The sequence below is a fragment of the Leuciscus leuciscus genome, assembly GCF_965113295.1.
Source record: "Leuciscus leuciscus genome assembly, chromosome: 10".
NCBI lineage: Eukaryota > Metazoa > Chordata > Actinopteri > Cypriniformes > Leuciscidae > Leuciscus > Leuciscus leuciscus.
The window spans coordinates 28,497,176-28,519,340 of NC_138734.1; the positions used below are offsets into that span (position 1 = coordinate 28,497,176).

At 37.0% G+C, this 22,165-nt stretch overlaps 3 protein-coding genes across 3 annotated transcripts; all 3 read left to right on the plus strand.

Annotated features, from left to right (window-relative positions):
* The first annotated feature begins 1,050 nt into the window (after positions 1–1,050).
* chkb (choline kinase beta) lies at positions 1,051–7,552 on the plus strand. The gene is made up of 12 exons (XM_082181829.1): positions 1,051–1,191; positions 1,422–1,763; positions 2,001–2,109; positions 2,265–2,378; positions 2,568–2,701; positions 3,814–3,918; positions 4,609–4,667; positions 4,815–4,899; positions 4,998–5,106; positions 5,991–6,085; positions 6,208–6,289; positions 6,696–7,552. Exons 2-12 carry the CDS (start codon positions 1,450–1,452, stop codon positions 6,750–6,752), a joined length of 1,263 nt encoding a protein of 420 aa, XP_082037955.1. The 5' UTR covers positions 1,051–1,191; positions 1,422–1,449; the 3' UTR covers positions 6,753–7,552.
* A 1,122-nt stretch (positions 7,553–8,674) lies between these two features.
* On the plus strand, positions 8,675–11,513 carry LOC309507536 (uncharacterized protein). The gene is made up of 4 exons (XM_082181810.1): positions 8,675–9,174; positions 9,263–9,988; positions 10,272–10,572; positions 10,684–11,513. The coding sequence occupies exons 1-4, from the start codon at positions 8,908–8,910 to the stop codon at positions 11,025–11,027; spliced, it is 1,638 nt and encodes a 545-aa protein (XP_082037936.1). The 5' UTR covers positions 8,675–8,907; the 3' UTR covers positions 11,028–11,513.
* A 296-nt stretch (positions 11,514–11,809) lies between these two features.
* Positions 11,810–22,159, plus strand: cpt1b (carnitine palmitoyltransferase 1B (muscle)). The gene is made up of 19 exons (XM_082181800.1): positions 11,810–12,182; positions 13,272–13,433; positions 13,568–13,707; positions 14,424–14,595; positions 14,677–14,778; positions 15,048–15,185; positions 15,295–15,372; positions 16,306–16,413; positions 16,528–16,612; positions 16,735–16,930; positions 17,160–17,345; positions 18,213–18,318; positions 18,413–18,529; positions 18,689–18,853; positions 18,949–19,083; positions 19,591–19,743; positions 19,829–19,942; positions 20,043–20,135; positions 21,725–22,159. Exons 2-19 carry the CDS (start codon positions 13,293–13,295, stop codon positions 21,806–21,808), a joined length of 2,313 nt encoding a protein of 770 aa, XP_082037926.1. The 5' UTR covers positions 11,810–12,182; positions 13,272–13,292; the 3' UTR covers positions 21,809–22,159.
* The last annotated feature ends 6 nt before the right edge of the window (positions 22,160–22,165 follow it).

Below are 22,165 nucleotides of genomic sequence, written 5' to 3' on the forward strand. Positions count from 1 at the left end.
ACAGGAAAACTTGAACAATTTGCATATGTGTGTTCTTCGATGCTTGGTCTTATTTTAGGGTGACCAAACGTCCTGTTTTCCCAGGACACGTCCTGTTTTCCCAGGACATGGCCTGTTTTCACGTCCTGTCCTGGCCGTCTGTTTTTTATAAAGTGATGAAAATGTCCTGGTTTTCATTATTTTTCATTGGGCCATTAGGCATGTAGCCTACTTTAAATATACGCTGGCCTTTGCACACAAAACATAGCCGATGAAACCGGCTTCGGCTTCGCCCCTTCTTGTTATAATCAGCGCGTTCTTCAATCCGCAGCGGCAAGCAGAGAGCACGTCAGAATACAGAGGCCTGTGTGTGTGTGTGTGTGTGTGTGTTTGTCATAGACAATATATAAAGGTGTGTGTGTGTGTGTGTGTGTGTGTGTGTGTGTGTGTGTGTGTGTGTGTGTGTGTGTGTGTGTGTGTGTGTGTGTTCATCGCAGCGTTGGTTATTATTGGCCTCATTGGTCTGTCAATGCCGTGACAGACACATACTGAACTAAAATAATGCTATAAAGTTAAACATTAACTAAACAGAATATTTGTAACACCAATGTAAAATAAATAGTCCTTAATAAATAAACATAACCTAGATAAAATAAAATAATCTTCGTTTTTAAATAAAATGTAAGCAAATATAATGGCTTTTAATAGAAATTCTGGGAATGCCCCTTTCTATATATAATTAATAGCTATATATAATTAATTAGATAAATAATTTTCAGGCGTAGCTTACTTCTAAAAAAACACATATTACAAATATTATTTTTGTCGTATATAGTCCAGTTACTTTAGTTAACTAATTAATATATTTTACTGTAACATTGTACTTTTCAACATATAATATATTGTGCTTTTTTGTACTGTGGGTTAACTTAACTACACTTCCCACTAATTATTGTAGTTGTGTTAGAACTCACCATTCAGCGCCCTGGATTTAAGGGGGCGGTACTTAGAAATGGGTCGCGTGCCACAGTATCCAAAACAGATTGGTTAAAAAAAATGTCAATCTTCTAAAGTCTCTCTGCATTCTGCAATGTCAACGCTAACGGCTTACTTCAGAAGGAAGTCGTGGAAGTTGTAGTGCGGAGATATTTAATAAACAGCCTTTACAGTTTGTTACTACGTCTGTGTAGTTAATGTAACATTTAAGGAAAGGTAAGGTGGAAAAAATAGCTATTGATTTTTCTGATATTTTTAATCCAACGGCTGTTTCTCTCGCCGTAAACGCAGTTCTGATATTGCGAGCGATTGTATGTTTCATTGTGCGCTCGTGACAGTGGGGCATGTGCGTTTATCAAGCTCAATGAATGCTGCTTCTTGGGCGGTTCGGTGTCCTTGGTTATAACGTTAGCTGCTAGCGGTTGGGTTCTCTCACTCTCTTTAAGGAGCATTGGTTTTCTAGCAAGTAAGACTATGAATTCGGGACAAAAAGTGAATTGCATGAGTGATGGTGCTGGCAATGTAGGCAGATGCGTTAAAGATGACGCGGATTCGGACAGACCTTCTGGCGCAGACTTTCTGATGGTGGCCGAAGAGAGACATCCGAGAACCGGCAGTCCGCGCGGTACTAACGGGGATGATGACTCTGAAGCGGAGTCGCACATAGACGGGCGTAACGTGGATGTGGACCCGGATACTAAAAAGAGGGCGTTCACCTGGTGCCGAGACTTTCTGTCTGGGTCTTGGAAGACTATATCAGAACATGACTTTCGGATCAAAATAGTAAGGTAATTAACGGGTTATGAAAGTTCATATAAGTATTTAAGATTCTACATAATCATATGTCCTAAGCATGAACATTTCATATTTACCCTTGCCTATATTTATAATACATATGTGTATTATCTTTTGATCCATGAAATCAGTAAAGCAGTGATCCACTATTTATTCTTATTAAATATCGACCTTATATAAACTGTGTGAATAGGAATAAAGTATGATACTGCTTTTGTTTTTGCCTGCAGTGGAGGACTCAGTAACCTGCTGTATATGTGCAGTTTACCAAACGATGTTCAGCCTGCCGGGACTGAACCTCGAAGAGTTCTGCTCCGGATCTACGGGGCCATTCTGCAGGTGGGGCCACCCTGATCACATTCAGTAGACCAAAAATACAGTTGCAAAAGCAAGCTGATAGGAGTCTATATCGTAGGCAAGATCTTTATTGCCCAATGGTTTCGATTCACTCTTATATAACTAATGGATATCTAATTGTTCATATGCACACACAGGGAGTGGATTCTCTTGTTTTGGAAAGTGTGATGTTTGCCATTTTAGCAGAGAGGGAGTTGGGCCCACGGCTCTATGGCATTTTCCCAGAAGGCCGTCTTGAGCAGTACTTGCCTGTGAGTCTTACACCAAAATCCCAGATCCTATATGCATGTTTTAAAATGAATCTTTAAACACAGCAACTCTTGAATAATGCAGTCATTCTATGGAGTGATTTTCAAACCTTAATCATAGATCAAACATTTTACATTCTACATATTTCTGCATTGTAAGAGTGATAAGACAAATCTGCTTCTTTCCCACAGAGTGATCGTTTGCGTACGGAGCAGTTGGGGTTCCCAGAGATCTCAGCTGAAATAGCCAGTAAGGTGGCACGATTCCATGGCATGGAGATGCCATTCAACAAGGAACCCAAATGGCTGTTTGCAAACATTGACAGGTAAAAGTCTTAAGGCCTGGTATACTTCATTTTCCGCATTCCGCTCCAAGTATACTCCTTTGGCCGTGAGTGCGGAGAGACACATTCAGCGCGTGCGCACTGTCTAGTGGACTTTGTTTTCACGCGCTCAAGTGACTTTGAGCTTAACTATCTGTTTGGCTGATTCGGGAAATATGTTTTAAACAGACATATTTTGTTGAAATTTTAACACTGAAAATGAACACTTTAAATTCTTAGTTTACTTGAAGAATAACAAAAAATGCCCTAGAAAATGTAATCAAGCTAATGGTTTAATGTTTAAGTTTTGGTTCATTAAAACCTGCTTTCCACAAAGCATTGACTTCTTTGATTGGTCAGGCAGACACAGTCTGTTGTAATTGTTACAACAGTAACATATAATCATAAAAGTTCAAGCCCAAGTCCGATAATGACAGTCAAGAAGAAGCTGATCGACCTGAATCACCTTTGCAAGCAAATTCTTTATTTGAGGTATTTTTAGGTAATTCTTTATTTTAAATAAATACTGTAACATTTCAGATATGATATTATGACTGTAGTTTCTCTACATCACAGTGAAAACTGAATGTCCATATAACACACTGACCTGCATCAAACTGCATGGGTTGTTAGAAAAATGGTGAAAACACAACAAAAGGTTGTGGTTGTACTGCTGAAGAATAGTGTCATACATTTATTTTAACCACTGATTCTTTAATTCCTTTGCCTTTTGGAAGTCCATGTGATGATGTTTTGCCCTCCTAGTGAATTTTTCTTTTCTTTTCGTGGCATAGTGATAAACTGTTCCTGGCCTTATAACTACCTTTGTTTGAGGGCGAACCAAAGCAGGCGAGCATATTCAATTGTGTTACATAGTGACGTCACCACGTTATGGAAATAATAGCAGGAGTACAGAATATTACAATTGTTTAACAGCTATATTACATACTAAAGGAAAGGTAAAAAAGCAACAAAAAAAAGCATAGTATTTTACAAATTATATTTAAATTAAGCAGAATGTTGTTTACTATGTTTGTTGTGTACTGTATGTTTAAATTGGCATCAGTTTTAAATGACTGTTAATGTTAAATTATTGTTTTTGTCCCTCTGAACAGGTACATGGAGCAAGTTAAAACAATACAATTTGTGCGTGAAGCTCACATTAAGAAATTTAAAAAGCTGATGAAGTATGATCTTCCTGCAGAACTGGAGAGTCTGAGGTAAGACATATGACATGTGAATAGAAAGAGCAGAGAGGTTGAATGAAAAGCATTTTGTGATATTAAACTTCCAGTTAACAGTAAACGTCCAAGGTCATTGAAAGCAGCTAAAAGTTTTCCGTTCTAAAAGTTTGAATTTCTTATTATTATCAATGTTGAAAACAGCCATTCTGATTAATATGTTTGTGGAAACATTTATAATAAAAAAAAAATCTGGATTCTTAGTGAATAGAGAGTTCAAAAGAACAGCATTTATTTGAAATGGAAATCTTTTGTATAATTATAAATATTATTAAAAAATTAAATGCATCCTTTCTGAATAAAAGTATTAATTTCTTTAAAAGAAAAAAAAAAATCTTACTGACCCCAAACATTTGAACGGCTTTGTTGTATGCCAGCACCCTTAGCCCAGTTCCAGGCATCACTGATAAGGCACACTTACAGGAAGCTGCATTCTGTGCATACTCAGCTTGCTTTGTCAATCACACACACACACGCACACTTGATTGTGTAACTTTTATCTGAATGAAATGCTTACCTACTGCTCTGTATGTGTGTGTGTTCCTGCCCATTGCTGCCCATTTTGTTCAATGGGCTTTTAAACACTGAAAACAATCATTTTAAAAGCAGGTTTATAAGAGCAATGTGAAAAAATAGCACTTAATCATGTGCCGTCTCTCTCTCTGTCAGGTCACTGCTGGCAGCTACTCCCTCTCCTGTTGTGTTTTGCCATAATGATGTACAGGAAGGTAAAAGATCACACATTTGCATTCATACACACATACTGGTGTCTAATCTGGTAATCTGATACGGGTCTATCAGTCACTGTTACGCTGTACAGTACATTATGTAACACATCTGCCCTTTCACCTATAAAATCATACTCTGTTTTTCAGGGAATATCCTCATGTTGGATGGGCGAGAGAATTCATCTGACAAACTAATGCTTATTGATTTTGAATACAGCAGCTATAACTACAGGTAAATCTATCATATATAGCACACATCTGCATACTACTTTATAGTTTATAATAAATGCAGCTCTAAAGAACTCTGATTTTGATCTGTTTTGAGTGCAGAGGCTTTGATTTTGGGAATCATTTCTGTGAATGGATATATGACTACACATATGACCAGTGGCCCTTCTACAAGGCAAAGGTTGAGAATTACCCTGACAGACAACAGCAGGTGAGTCACTACCTGCCCACCCACACATTACAGCCTAATCATTATTTGTCTTGATATTACAAAAGATTAGACGAGCAAAAAACACAAAAAGGTCAACTTGTAGACTGACAAGCTGTCAACTGAAAAACAAAATTACAATTTCCTTTTCTTTAGATGTTGCGTACAATCACTCCAAAGCATCTTTACGAATAGTAAAAGTAAAAATAAGAACATTATTAAATAACTAGGTACAGCAGTTTAAAAAAAAAAAACATGCTTTGTATCAAGCATTTTGATTAAAGGAAAAGATGAAGAAACATGAATTAAATGTTAATTGTTATATTCACTTAATTGTGAATAAAAGTTGTGAATGTAATGTTATCCAGTATATAAAGGAATAATTTATGGGGACATAAAAGTGTGGAAAAAAAACTGAAACCTTAGAATGATTCTATGCCACATTTATTTTTTATTTTTTTGTTGCACACACAGTACAGAATCATCACAAATTATATAATTGACATTAGTTTGTTGCTTGATATTTGTCCACCTTTGTCAAGAAGTTGTAAGAAATCATTTGTGTTGGACATGATTTGGATATCATTTTGTGACTCTACCATCTAGTGGAATGTTTTGGAACTGATGTGACAAAAAGTGTGTCAAAGGTTATCACAATAACTTTTACATGCAGAGGTCAGCAGCCTGACTAGCACAATATTAATATTTAACAGCATAATATTTAATTGTCCAAGATTTTAATCCTGACTCAAAGTCATTTGAAATAAGCTAAATTGTGTCATGAAGCAGGGGACAATGTCAGTCCTTTTTAAATATCTGTCACACAATAAAAAAAAAAAGAAGAAGATATTCCTATAGATAGTATTTTAAGAGTTTTTGTTTTTCAGTTACATTTTATCAGACACTATCTGTCAGAAAGGGGGGGAACTGCACCTGCAGACCAAGCCAGGATAGAGGAGGACATGATCATTGAGGCGAACCGGTATGAAACGCATTTACTATCAAACTTTTATTGACATAACCTGGAAAGAACCCCTCCACCTAGTAACCTTTCTATCTGTTTGTCTTCCAATCTCTCAAAAAAAATCACACGCGCACAAACAGGTTTGCCCTTGCGTCTCATTTCCTCTGGGGTCTGTGGTCCATTATTCAAGCCAAGATCTCCAAAATCGAGTTTGGATACATGGTAAAATATAAAAATTGTATCATAACACACAGATTATAAACCTCATAATTATTTTTCTAATCCTTGTACAATCCTTGATTTATTTAGGACTGTCAGTGTATTTAAATTGTAATGGAATTACTTGATGCCCTAATTGATCACATTAATTGCATATCAGTGGTGACCAGTACATCACCTGAAAATAGAAATATTTACTTATACATTCATTTTAAGATTGTAGTTCATGTACCATAAATGGATAAGTAATCCTTGATTCTGAGAGCTCAAACAGCATCATAGTTATGTATACAGTAAACATAGCAGTGTGTACAGAACAAATCCCCTCTGTTTGTTACTGATCTGAAGCCATGTGAAACTTCACCTCACTTCTGTCTCTATCTCTTTCTGTTTCTGTTTTTCTCTAAAGGACTACGCACAGCACAGGTTTGACACGTACTTCAAACAGAAGAAGCTCATTTCCTAAATGGCACTCACAGAGTTTGCTTCAGGATATCAATTTGCATCACCTACTGTTTAGGTATTGTTTTTTTTTTTTTTGTTTTTTTTTAACCATTCAAGGAAGGGCACAGTACAAAACGATTTAAACCTGGGGAACATTCTAATTATTATATTATGAAAAAGTCCAAAGATATCCTGCCTTACACTCATTTTGTAGGGCTTTATAGTTGTTTGGTCCCTTCCAAAAATATGAAGTTTCAAATGATCTGCAACTTATGAAAAAAAAATGGTTTGATTAAAACCTAGATATAATTCATTCACTGTTCGTGCCACTTCATTATACAAGGCAAACTGTAAATTCATTTTGTCAGTTTATTTATAATCTAGCTGCGTTTTAAAAATATTTTATGTTTACATTTTATCTAACATATATGTGGTCAACATTATCTATTAAGCATCAATCTGTCCATCATTAATACTGTGTAAACTACAGGGTCCAAATTATGTCTCTGTGTCCTGGTCTCATTTTTGTGTCCTAGTTTCATATACTACCGTTTGTTTGTCCTGTCATCTTAAGAAACGGTTTAGTAGCTTGTTTATTTTTCCTCCCCCAGAATTTAAAAATATTACGAAATGATGTTGCATCCTTATTAATATACTGTGAAATACATGGCACATCTTTTTTTTTTAAGCTCAGGAGTCCATGATCATTTCTGAATGTCACATAAGCTGGCTGCTACTGCTTCTTTGTCATGATTTTGAATGGTTGTATTTCATATAACAATTTCAGCTAATAATAATAATAATTGGAAATAATTGTTTTGAGCGCTGCTTTTTTGTGTTTTACTTTTGTCACTTTTTAATTGTTAAATCTCTGCTTTTCCATATTAATATGTAGCAATAACTATACAACCATCTTGTATACATTTATGAACTGCACTTTAAGGAATAAGGAAGTGCAAGTACTAAACTGACAAATGCCGTTGTCATATTTCTAAACACAAAGTTCTTGTAACTGTTGATGTGTTTGTTTTAATTGTTTTATGCTTATTTATGTTTTACATGTCCAAAGCAAGTATACTTTGTTCAGTTCAACCAAATGGTAAATTTATCTCTGTTTGAGTCTTCAATCAAAAATTGGTGGCAGAGAAACAACACAAATGCAGTATAGTACTATTATACAGTGAATTTGAGGGATCATCATCATCGTAATAGCTTTGTTAGAATCATATTGGGAGTGTTTAAATGGACACACTTATACTCTTGTATTTGTCATTGTCCATAAACAAATGTATCTGTATCATTTTCACTTATGTAGTAAACTTATGCAAATATCGAGGGACCATGAGAGTATTGGGCTTGGCCACTTTCACATGCTCCTTATATCATTGTTGATATTGAATCTGTAATTTGTAATATTGAGTTGAGAAGCAATAGCACTGTAAGAACAAATGTTTAATTCTACAAATGCTTTGGCTATTCTAAGTTACATTTTAGACTTGTCTCTCTATTTCTGTTTGTTCCTTTGCACTGCAGTTATCCATTAATTTTGCTCATTAAAAAAAAAAACATGCAGACATTGGTGTGATTGTCGTATTCAAAATTGGTGGCGGTATCTTAAAGGTTAAACATCGGAGCTGTTAGCATAAGGGTTATGGATACAATTTCGAGTACTGGTGACCAATGAATTGTAGAGATGTTTTGGATTTGTTAATGTCTGCCATAATATGTCATATCTTACATACAATATATTGATTAAAAAAATGCACTATTCAAAACACTTCTAAATATTTCTCAATACAACTTTGAGAAATGTACCATTTAAAAAAAACATTAATAGAGTTAATAACAGTTAATAAAAAAAACATGAATATATATACTGTACATTCTATTGTAATCAAGCATCATCAGTTCCCAACATGGTTCAAGTGTTGTGTAATTCAGTAGACTGAACAGAGTGGCCCACCAGATTTTGTTTCCTGTTCCAGCGATTCCTTAAAATAGCTCTACTGCTTTTGCTCTGGCACACGGGCGCCATATTGAGCCTTGAAGACAACCATGCATGTTCTACCAAAAAAAGCAGGCTGGATTTATCCTCCATCCACCATGGAATGACATGTCCTTGGCTTGGATTGTGAGTCATATTTTCTTTAGAATCATAGACTAGAATAGATTTTAACATGGCTAATCTATTGCAGATTATAGTTGTGGCCTTAATGTATTTTTGCACATGGATAAAAAGACGTTTAGAACAGATACAGAGGTTTTTGTGCATCAAAAATAGTTTAAACTGGGTTCAGTTTGGACAAGCAGATTCTCATGTTGTTGAAGAGAAGTCTGATAACCTACTGTCAGATGTCTGGAGAACAAATCAAGACTACAGAACCTATCGGCACCAGAGCAACAGACCAATGGTGATGGTGCACACCAGCACACATACTTTCCATGTGAGTATCTACATAAGCAAACATAAACCACAGACTGTAAAAATCTTGGCCCACAAATGCAAGATGTCATGCTTCTTGGCACTTCCAGGTGGATCTGGAGAAGCTTGCAGATTGCAGTGACTATTTCAAGGCTCTGTCCCACTCCTCCATGAGAGAGACATCTGAACGGCTGGTGCACCTTGAACATGTTCCCTCTCCAGTCTTCCACAACCTTCTAGAATTTTGCTTTCGACAGCGGTTTTGTGTTTCTGAAGATCTCCTTGGGGAACACCTACGGGTAAGCACATACCTGTTGGCTTCTGGGTTCACAGATCGTCTACTGATGGCCCTCTCTCAGGCCCTGACGGAGTGCACCTGCTTGGGCTATCTACAGCTGGCTGAGGAACTCTGCTGTGTGGAGCTCCAAGAGACTGTCCTAACCTACCTAAGCAAGTATCTGCTGGAGCTTCCACACCTGACCAAGGGATTGGAACCACACCATAAAGTGGAGCTTCTCACATTAAGGTCAAAGGGAAGTCCACGCTTATGCTGCTTGAGAAAAGAGAACTTGACCTCAAGGAATGACCTGGAAACCGAGGCTGCTCGAAGTCTCTTTAGGCTTGAGGAAGACGGGGATGATGGGAAATGGAGTTCTCCCACAGATTTGCCTTTTTGTGCAGATAAGTGGTGCTTCACCACAGCGGTTCTCTATAATTACCTCTATCTCATAGGGGGTTATAGACACCGTGTAAAGAAGGGTTATGAATTCAAGATGGCTTCTTTCCGGTACAACCCTTTTACCAATCAATGGGTATCAACAGCTCCTCTGATTAAGGTATGAACTTTAGAACATTTGCGTACTATAGGATACTCATCTACTCTTAAGGTTTCAAGGTGGCTTAAGTAGTTGACATGCTGAATTTCAAGCTGGTTAGGTCCAACAGACTACCTTTGACCAGCAACAAACCGGTTTACCATGTTCCAACTTTATATAAAGATAGTATAGCGAAGCATGGGCAGATTTCTGTCAGAAACTGAACCCAAGTTTCACTTTTAAGTATCAGAAATACATGAATAAATGTCAAATTTCAAATGTGACTATCCATGATCCCTCTCAGCACAGGCGTCACTTCAGTGCAGCAGTGTGTGAAGGGAGAATCTTTGCTGTGGGCGGCTGGTATCTGGATTCCCTTGTGACTCCCGACTCCAGCACAAGTGTCTACACTGCTGTGGAGAGGTATGATCCATGGACGGACACCTGGACATTCGTTTCCTCTCTCCCTCTGACGGACTTCCAGTTCAGTCTGTCCCTTTCCCATGATTCCCCACTCACAACCAGCCTGGGACACTGCGTCTATGTACTGGGGAACATCCAGAGAACCGGAGAGAAACTGGTGCTGCGCTACGATTCAAGACAAGGTACAACTGTAGCCTAGAGATTAAAGATAGGTTTGGAAACATTCAGGGTTCATCTATGAGCTGTTGCCACTGAGATGCATTTAGAAAGTAGACTCTTTCTCTTCCTCTCAGATTGCTGGTGTGAACTGCTCCCCACTCTAACCCGCACCAATGCAGAGCTCCCCATCTTGCACTTCCTGGGTGCTAACAAAAGTCAGTTGGTTGTAATTGGTGGGAACAATTCTAAAACCATGGTGACATCTTTCTGCGTGGACTCTCAGAAGTGGGGCCGTGTCAGGGCAATGGAGAAGACCACTTTAATCGGCCAGGGCACCATTCTGCATAACGAGGTCTACATGTCAGGGACGAAGGACAATTCTGTTGTTAAACTGAACCTGGATTCCCTGTCTCTCTGTCCTCTTCCTTCACTTCCTTTCTCTACCAGCTATGAGAGCATTTTCCACCTCTACATCTGACCTTAAAATTGCAGTAATATATAACAACAATATTTCTCAAATTCAAAAAAATGTATCAACTTGTCTGAATGTTGAGAAAACCTGTTATTGTGGCATAATCTTTCTGTAATAACACATTCAGTGCTGCTTGCTAAGACATGACCATTACTTTTGTACATATTTTGGATTAAAGAATTAATCTTAATAAAGAATTAATAAAGAATGTTCAGAATTATTATTATAATTTTTTTCATGTAAATCGTCCTGTTTATGCTGTGGACATAAATGATTCCCCAAATCTTGCAGCTTGTTGAGGAGAGGTATGCTATTACTTTTCTAGGTAATCAAAATTATGATTTTCACTGGATAGTCAATAATCTGGAAAGAAAAAAAACCCATAGATTTACATTTGAGGAACCAATGAGCACAGAGACTTTTGGGGTGGACTTGACCCAGTAAGCTACATTAAAATACATTAAAAACACTCAGAACACCTTAGCAAAGGTAAGCACCACTCACGTTTTCTTTATAAAAAAAAAAAACTTTACAAATATGCAATGCCATCAAGTTCCTTTTTCAATATTAAAGAAGCGTGCGTTTTAGATGCCTGACCTATTACATAACACATTCGCAAGCCTCATTTCATGGATATTTTACAAATAAACATCCCTACATGTACATAAGGTAAAAGGTCTGTCTCTGACTGTCGTCAGAGTGTTCTGGCATGCTGCCGTGGGATATTTCCAGCTGCACAAGATTTGGGCCTGAGATTGATCATATAGTGTGTACTTAGTGTACATCCACCAGTTTAACTCTGCCTGAGAGGATCCGGTTACACATACACAGAACGAGAGAGAGCATTTATGCGGGCTACTATGTAACAGGTAGTAGTTTAGAGCATACAAGAAAAAAGCAAACACTCACAGAAAACAGGCAACTCGCAAAATAAACGAAAACAGAGAGGGAGGGAGAGGAGAAAGTTTGAGTAGAAGAGGAGATAACTAGTCACTGAGCTACAGACTTCCAGAGTGCACGAGGAGTCGACTGAAGGGCACAAGAGTTAAGAACATTTGACTTCCATCGAGGACATTCCAGCCCTACTGAGAGACAATTGGATCTTTTTATCCACTGAATTTCATCTGACTCACACTGTTTTGCTGTCACATTGCATCGCAGGTAATGTAAATCCAGTATATTTCTTATTAAAACTATAGAGACACTCTGAATCATTCTGTTTGATAATGCCTCAAACTGAGTTTTGTGTAGTTGTATCAGAGTCTGTCTAATTGTCTCTATAAAATATTACAGCTTTACTAGATTTTTGATCACTTCCAAGTATGATTTGTTATTTTGGTGATAACAAATATTTTATATGTAAATATTTAGGCACTGTTAAAAGATAACTAAGGTACACCTTTTTAAACATGCTTTTTATTGTTATAACATGTTTGTGTTATACATTTACATATTGTTTATATTATCCTATTATGTGTTGGACAAAATTTACAGTTCACATAAATAGCAAAGTATTGGTTAAAAAGTTCTGTCAAATTTAATATCAAAACATATATTTTTATAATATAACATGCTGCATATTCTATAAAAAAAATCTCATCATCTACTCAGTCATGCGTCAGATGTCACGTGTGTTTTGGCCAGTGTCACTGAAGCCCTCTCAGATGTCCTACTATGTTATTTCTGACTATTCAACTTTGCCCCACTTCTTCTGGCTGAAGTCATATGACATGGAAAAAGAAACATAAGCTTGACAGTGTCACAGCATAACTGAACTCTGTGACTTCAGAGCGATACATGTCCTTTATAAGTTTCTATAGGTTCTAATAAACCCATTTTTGTCGTTCATCAGAATCTTACAGGAAACTTATTAAAGGCACATTCTCCCTGTAGCAACATGAGGTGAAATGGCACAGTGGTGATGGATTTTAATAATTATCCAGTTCATAAATTCCCCTGCCAGGTTTCAACCTCAAGCCCTCAAGGACATACATTTATAATTTAATGAGTTTAAGAAGTTATTTTTAACTATTATTAAGTTATATGTTTGTTTCCACAGTGACTTACAATACATTACATCCTGAGGTCAAGTGTCACAGTGGTGATAATACATCGGTCACCCTTAGCTTAACCTTTCCCTTAGTAGCCCAGATCTTTCCACTAGACTACTACACCATCCGAGCTAAAATAGCACATAAACATTGCAGTGTTTGCAAAATATATTTGAGTAGGGCCTGTCTTGTTCCTCAGGCTGTGCTTTAAGCCTGTATAATGGCAGAGGCTCATCAGGCGGTGGCATTTCAGTTTACCGTCACACCAGATGGCATCGACCTACAGTTGAGCCGTGAGGTGCTAAAACACATCTACATATCTGGAGTGACATCATGGAAGAAGCGTGCAATCCGCTTCAAGGTGAATCAATCAATCAATCAATCAATCTATCTATCTATCTATCTATCTATCTATCTATCTATCTATCTATCTATCTATCTATCTATCTATCTATCTATCTAATAAAAGTTATATTTTTCTTTTGTCTCGAGTAGAACGGTGTTCTCACAGGTGTGTACCCCGCCAGTCCTTCCAGCTGGCTAATCGTAGTCATTGCGATAATGAGCACCATGTATGCCAGGATCGACCCATCCATGGGTATGATTGACAGGATCAAGACATCTCTACCAGTGAGGTAACTTACTAACACATTTGTGGAAACTTCAGGTATGGTTATATACTGTATAAACACAGATGCATAAATTGAAGCCGCATGACTAAAGCAGCTTAAAGCAACAGTCATAAAGAAATACTTGCCCTGTGTAGATGGTATGCAAATGATCTTTTTGGTTTTAAATATAACATTTCCTGATGATGTGAAAGCATTTTAGTATTAGCAGTGTTTTACCAATGCACAATTTAATCAAATCAAATCTTGCTCCACATAATGTTGTCTGATAAGGCTGAACAAAAACAGAATATTTTAATTAAATATATATATATATATATATATATATATATATATATATGAAGAGTTCAGATGCAAAAGCCTCTAAATGCCATCTGAAATGTTCTTATAGAATGATAATTTTTATCAAGCTCGTATATTTAAATTCAATAATTTCACTTAAATGGCAATGAAGATTACCTATTAATTGTCATTTAAGTGAAATTACTGAACTTAAATACACAAGCTTGATAAAAATGATCATTCTATAAGAAATTTTCAGATGGCATTTAGAGGCTTTTGCATCAGAACTCTTCATATATATATATATATATATATATATATATATATATATATATATATATATATATATATATTCTTAAAATGTACATTAATATTCACAATTTTAATAATATTATTTGTTAAATTACAATATCAAATATTTTTTATATGTTCCCTCGTAGTGAATTTATGACCGTTCAGACTCAGATGGTGTTGAGTGCCATCCTGTTTGCCACCGGCCTGTGGCTATCCTTCATCTTCCTTCTGCGGTACATCCTGAAAGCTCTCCTGTCCTATCATAGCTGGATCTTTGAGTCACATGGCAAAATGAGCTTCTCTACTAAAGTCTGGCTGGTGCGTCTCTCATGAAATAAAATTTAAGTATAGTACAGTTTAAAAAGCGGTTTGATTTATGAATTATTCGGTCTGTTTTAGAGTCTTGTAAAGCTGTTGTCTGGTCGGCGGCCGTTGCTCTACAGCTTTCAGGCATCTCTGCCCCATCTGCCAGTACCGAGCATTGAGGACACAATCAGCAGGGTAAAATATCATTAGATGTCATGAGTCTAGTAAATATAATGTTATCAACAGTTAATGCTGGTTTTTACTTTTAACTTATGCTTATTTTAAATTAAAAAAAATATATATATATCATTGTGCATAAATTAAACCAGTAATTTTTTTATTATTATTTTGGAATATTACATGATTTCTTTGAGCTTCACTTGTTCATGTTCTGTGTATAATTAAACATTGCACTCTGTTTTGCCTATTTTCCTTTATATGATTTGTTCTCTTCATTGTTTTAGTATCTAGAATCAGTTCGACCTCTTCTGGATGATGATCAATATAAACAGATGGAGATTGTTGCTAATGACTTCAAAAAGGACCCTGCCCCCAAATTCCAAAAACACCTTAAACTCAAATCCTGGTGGGCCACAAATTACGTAAGTAAACAAAGATAGAGATCTTCTACATGAGTGGACTATAAATCAGAAGAAAACCCTCTCATAAATGCTGGCTAACTAAGAGACATGGCATTGTGTGTATTAACAGGTGAGTGACTGGTGGGAGGAGTATATCTACCTGAGAGGACGCGACCCCATCATGGTCAATAGCAACTTTTACACGATGGTGAGTATGAAATGAAATCGCCCTTGAAATGGCTTGGACGAGTACAGTTTTCTTTCCTGTGTTGACGTAGGTCTACTTCCTAATGAAACAGGAAGTTGGGGTGGTACATATCAAAAGGCAAATTTCTTTATTTTTAGTTAATAACCTTTCATTTACATCAAGGCCGTGAAGCATGATTTGCTACATGCTATTACCAGTCAGACACAGGTGGGTTTAATTGGACATAATCATTTAATTGGACTGAAATTGGTATTTTTTTGTTGTTGTTTTCCTAGAAAAGAAAAACTGTTCATTTTGAATCATTATAAGTTTGTTAAAAGTTTATTTAGTCAATTTAAGGAGTACACCAGCATACAAGACATAAAAGACCCATAAAAAGTAAAAAGAAAAAAATCTATCAGGTACTTATAGATTTTGGTTACACTTTATTTTGATGGTCCAGTTACACCAACTATACCAACATTATACCAACTATAAGTAACTTTGCAACAACATGTCAACTAACTCTCATTAGAGTATTAGTAGACTTAAGTTAGGTTTAGGTGTTAGGGTTCATGTTAGTAGAATAAGTTGACGTACTTGCAAAGTTACTTAGTAGAATGTCTGTTGGGGACCATCAAAATAAAATGTTAGCAGATAAGCCACACAGTCTACTAATGAGAGTTAGTTGACATGTAGTTGCAAAGTTACTTGTAGTTAGTAGAATGTATAAAGTGAACAATCGAAGTACAAATTTCAAGTATAAACTAAACATTCGACTGTTGAAATTCATATCAAATTAAATACAATGGCACCACCTACTGACTAACTATGAAAAAAAAGGGAACCTTATACACATTAAAGTTGTTTGTTTGTGGTTGAGTTTTTTTTTTTTTTTATAGCCTTATTTAATAAAACTGTCTATATCCATTACTCTCACTCTCCGTCCGTCAGGATTTCCTCTATGTGATCCCAACACACAGACAGGCTGCACGAGCTGGAAATGTAGTTCATGCCATGCTGCAGTATCGCCGGAAACTGGAGCGAGGAGAACTTACCCCGGTACACACACATACAACACATACAAATAGTTTTTCCATCCACTACATTGCATGAATACATGCAAAAATAAATATAAGAAAGGTTCCCATCATGCCTGCTATTCTCCCTTCTCAGCTGAGAGCTCTTGGGATTGTCCCTATGTGCTCTTTTCAGTATGAGAGGATGTTCAACACCACTCGTATCCCTGGCATTGAGACTGGTAAGGACATTTTTCATTTATGTTTTAAATACTATTTTACTATAGATGATAGGCGTAAAGATTCATGGATGCCTTTCAAACCGTCTCATGATGGTTTCTCACCCGCCTTTGTTTATGCTCAGATTTTGTGCAGCATCTGAAGGACAGGAAGCACTTGGTGGTGTACCATCGAGGCCGTTTCTTTAAGGTGTGGTTGTACTACGGTGGTCGCCACCTTTGGCCCTCAGAGCTCGAGTTGCAGTTTCAACGTATCCTGGATGACAAATCTGAACCACAACCTGGAGAGATCAAGCTCCCTTCACTGACTGCTGGAAACAGGTGAAGAAGACCTTGTAATATAGTCTTCAGGCTGTGTGCTAAACCAGGGGTTTTCAAACAGTTCAAAGAAAAATTATTTTTTCAATAATAATAATAATACATAATAACATTGTAAGAACATGAATATTATTGTAAATCAAATTAAATTAAATAAAAAAACAGAGGAAAAAAAAGCTAGAAAGCTTTTAAAAACTTAATAGAAATCTTCCCCTTTAACACACACATGCAGGGTTCCTTGGGCCAGGGCACGTTTAAAGTACTTCAGGGAGGGTGTCAACCGGGCGTCTCTGGAGGCCATTGAGACAGCTGCGTTTTTCCTGACCCTGGACGATGAGGCGCATGGATATGATCCTGAGAACTTAAGATCCCTGGACCTCTACGCTAAATCTCTACTGCATGGAAAGTGCTATGACAGGTAGAAACCAGTGTTATTTCAGTATCATTTAATATATTTTTTAGTTTAAGGTTTAGTAATTTTGTAATGTGCTTTTGGCATTTTTTATATTTCATATATTTGGCCAGTTTTTATTTTTTATTTTAGCTTTGGTTTAAGTAATTTTAGTACTTCAACTTCAACTTAGTTCAGTCAGTTTTTTTTTTTTAGGTTTTTCATCTAGGCTAATGTTTATATTTAATTGTATTTCAGTTGATGAAACCAATTTGCAATTGCTTTTGTTTTAGTTAACAATAACACTTCTGTCATGACAGCTCTCTGAGAGATTGGCATGGTAATTGATATGGCAATGTTAATGTATTTGGTCTGGGCGGAATAGATCTGTGCTGTTGATTATTGCTGCTGCTACTGCAGAGCAACATTGCTGTGACAGTGAGCATGTAAGATATGCTGCTGCTGCGGCTGCACATATAGTATGGCTTGCCATACATATAGGATATATGAAATAACCCCCCATAGCAGATCTATACAGGTGGAGCTGGGGAAGAAGGAGGGTTTCTGAAAGTGCGCTGCAGACCGCTATCAGCAAACAATGCCAAGTATTTGAAATGTTAAGTTAAGCAGCAAGCTCATTGGCTGCTGATGCAATAGCAACCAATCAGCTGTGCTATTTGGCTAACGATGTGATCGCTAACAAATTGAGTTACCTATCAGCCTGCGCCATCTAGAGTTTCATGACAGAACTTTGTATTTGTAGCATCACTTTTTTTGTCTCATTACCAGGTAGTTCTTAGTGGTGGTGACCATGACCAGGACATCTGCACACATTCAAACCACATAAACTCATACAAATGTACATTAACTGATCTATCTTCTTACACCTGTCAGGTGGTTTGATAAATCCTTCACTTTGATCGTCTACAAGAACGGTAAAATGGGCGTCAACACTGAGCATTCATGGGCGGACTCCCCTATCATTGGACATATGTGGGAGGTAAAGAAAGAATAATAATAATTCTAAATATATTTATTTTTAAATGACACTAATCAGCTGTAATAAATAACATCCATTACAACTTTCTGTTTAGTATGTTTCGGCCACAGATTGTTTCCACCTGGGATATACTGCAGAGGGACATTGCAAAGGAGACATCAACAAAAGCCTGGCGCCCCCTACCAGACTACAGTGGGACATCCCAAAAGCGGTATAAATTACCCTTCCATCTTAGGTCTTGACATGGTTTTTCATTTTAAAGATGAATAGATTGAACAAATTTAAATTTTATGCAAGATGATTTATTATACATCCTGATAACTGTATTTCTACATTGATAACTGATTAAAGTTCCTTGTGTCTCTCTCAGTGCCAGGAGATTATTGAAGGTTCTTACATGATTGCAAAGGGAATTGCTGACGATGTGGATTTCCACGACTGCTTATTTAATGAGTTTGGAAAGGGCCTGATAAAGAAATGCAGAACAAGTCCGGATGCTTTTATCCAGCTGGCACTGCAACTAGCTCAATACAGGGTACAAGCCACACTTATATGTCCCTCTGCAAAAATGTGTCTGTATGTTGTGAACAAACCGTTTAATGAAGTTTATTTTGGTTTTTGTTGGTGTAGGACAAGGGTGAATTCTGTCTGACTTATGAATCATCCATGACACGCATGTTCCGCGAGGGCCGTACGGAAACCGTTCGCTCATGCACCTGCGAGTCCACAGCGTTTGTAAAAGCAATGGACGACGAGAGCAAAACGGTGAGAGCAATATATTTACAGACCCAACCCAGGGGTCATATTTAGTAAGTAACAGGGCCATTTTAAAAGTTAAAATTAACAATTCGATAACTGAAAACATTTGTTTTTGTGTCATGACAGCCCGATCTCATGAAAGTGCGTATCTATACCACACATTTTATTTCTCGTGCCATTTATATGCCAAAAATAGTTTTTGAGTGTATATGATACACAATTTTCAACCCCAACCCCAAGGGTTGAGTGCGTAGCATATGCACACGAAAACCATTTTTGCCGTATAAATGGCACGAGAAATTTAATGTGGTATAGATACGCACTTTCATGAGATCGTGTTGGTAATGCTGCATCCACACTTTGTCAGTCCACTGTTGAAACATCCGGTGGAACTTAAAAAATGACTTTTACATCAGGACATATAAGCTTTGATTTGGAAAAATAAATCTGCATTTGTTTTAATCTTCCTAATGATATTGTTATTAACATGTCTGACCTTTTCTTGTTTACCAGAATGAGCAGAGGTTAGCGCTCTTCAAAGAAGCTGCTGAGAAACATCAGAACATGTACCGTCTGGCAATGACAGGAGCCGGGATAGACCGGCATCTCTTCTGCCTCTACATTGTGTCCAAAGTAATGGGAATAGACTCACCCTTCCTCAAACAGGTGAGTGCAAGTCTGTTTCATGATCATAAAATATGACCTACCTGTTTAATTTAGCTAAAGTCTCAAGGACACCTTCTTTTGAAAGGTTTTGTCTGAGCCCTGGCGTCTCTCCACCAGTCAGACCCCTCAACAGCAGCTCAATCTCATCGACATTCAGAAGTTTCCCAAATACGTGGGTGCAGGAGGCGGCTTTGGGCCTGTGAGTGTCTCCTCCTACTGCACACGTCTTTGCAGCGAGTTTAGTAAATGAATATACCCATATATTTGACCAGTTTTTATTTACATTTCTTTATATGCAGGTTGCTGATGACGGTTATGGTGTTTCTTACATCATTGTCGGCGAGAATCTCATTACATTCCACATTTCCAGCAAGTTCTCCAGCCCTGAGACGGTAAGAGATTTTAAAACTCTGACATTTTTTTCAGAACTCATTTTACAACCACTTTGAGAACAGATACATAAAGGCCACACACTGTTCAGATAAAGACCCTTGTTATGGCCTCGTTCACACCAATAATCATAACTATATCAATAAATATTAGCTTCCACACACCAATGGACGATAACCTTGTTTATGTAAGCGCAAGCAAGGTTCTGTTAACGTGCTGGCAGCGCATGCATCAAAATAGGAAGGATTTTGATTGACTGTCAATGTATATCAGAAAGAGAAGAAATATCACTTTAAAAGTGATTCCAACGATATCATTCGTCTTTGTTGTTATATTTGGGTTATGAACTCTGCTATTCTCTTTTTAAAACTACAGTTCTTTATAATTCCCGTTATATTTTGTTCGATTTGAGCATTTGATTCATCATTTGGAATTGTTTATATATTAACTTTGTTATTTGAACATTGAAATATATTTTAAATTATGACAGGGTTATATTGGATTGATAATGAAAATAAAATATATATAACAAATCTATTTCATTTAATTTTTGTTATAGTTTATACTTAAAGGTGCTCTAAGCGATGTTGGGTGTCGAAGTATTGTCAAACAAAACGGAGGCTAGCTCGACCCTCCCCCTCCATTCCGTGCTTCCTGAAACAGTCATGAAGCATTTAGAAAAAACAAACTGGATTTACGCACCTGTCCAGGAAAAACAGAGCCACCTGAATGTCGGATTGGAAGCCCTCCAGGCTCCTGCCCACCTTTTGAACGCTTTTCTGATGTAAATTCGGGACGTCGCGTTCCTTCTCCTTTTCCCTATTCTTTGTTATTCGTTCATCGGAACGTCGTCTCTTTGGTCGTGTGTGTTGGCCATATCAAAATTCTCAAGAATATAACATTTTAACGTTAGTCATTGTTAGGACATCTCTCCTCTAGCTAACTTCCCTCTTCATGCTTCTCTCTCCTCCACTCCCCACACCCCCCTTCATGTGCACGCGCACTAACCCCCACCCTCAACTCATTCTTGTCAGTTATTGGCTGGAACACTGTTTGTTATGTTTCGTGGTCCAGGCCGGGACAGTTTTTTTTTTTTTTTTGCTGTTTGTGGAGCCTGGGCTGTCTACAGAGACCGCGTTTTTTTTTTACAGTGTGTTCAGGGGACAGGCAGCTAGCGGATAGTGAGGAGATATTTGCTGTATGTGACAAAAATGTTTTGGTCTAAAAAACGCATGACATCGCTTAGAGCACCTTTAATAAAATGAGAAAATAATGCATTGAGCATTTGATTTGATCTGCCATTTTGAGAATTTGATTTATCATTTTAAGTTAGGAAAAGTTGGGTGAACAGGCCTTAATGTAATAACCAAAAGTTCAGATGTGGACCAAACAGGTAAAAAAAAATCATAAAAAAGAGAGAGAAAAAAAAGAAAATTCAGTAATTTATTCAACCTTATGACTTTCTAAACCCAAGCAATTTTTAAAATCTAATTCTTTAAAAAGCATTATTCTGAATGGTACATATGATGATTTACTTTCACTCTTTCACACTTCTGACTTCTGCTCCTTATCTTCTCCTCCCTGTCCTCAGGACTCGTTCCGCTTTGGCCAGAATATCAGACAGGCCATGCTGGACATAAGAGCTCTATTCAACCAAAAAGAGAAGAAGATGTGACTCCTAAAAACAGGACCCAAGTTGAAAGCACCAGTTTCACAATAATCTGAACAAACATCACTACAAGCAAATATTAGGTTACGTCAGTATGAAATAAACTTGTAAATATATTGTAGTTATTTATAGCAAGAACATGTTTAGTGAAATAGTGCACCTAGATATTTTAGAGGAGAAGGGATTTATGATGGGTGAAAAAATAATTGTACAAATTTTTATTGTATTTAATTGTAAATATTTTAGTATGTAGTCTTTGGCAAATGACTGTAAATATTGTGAATTGGTGCATATTTACTTTTAAAATATTGAATTTACCCTGCACTTGATTAAACAGAAAAGCTGTACACAAAAAAATCCAGG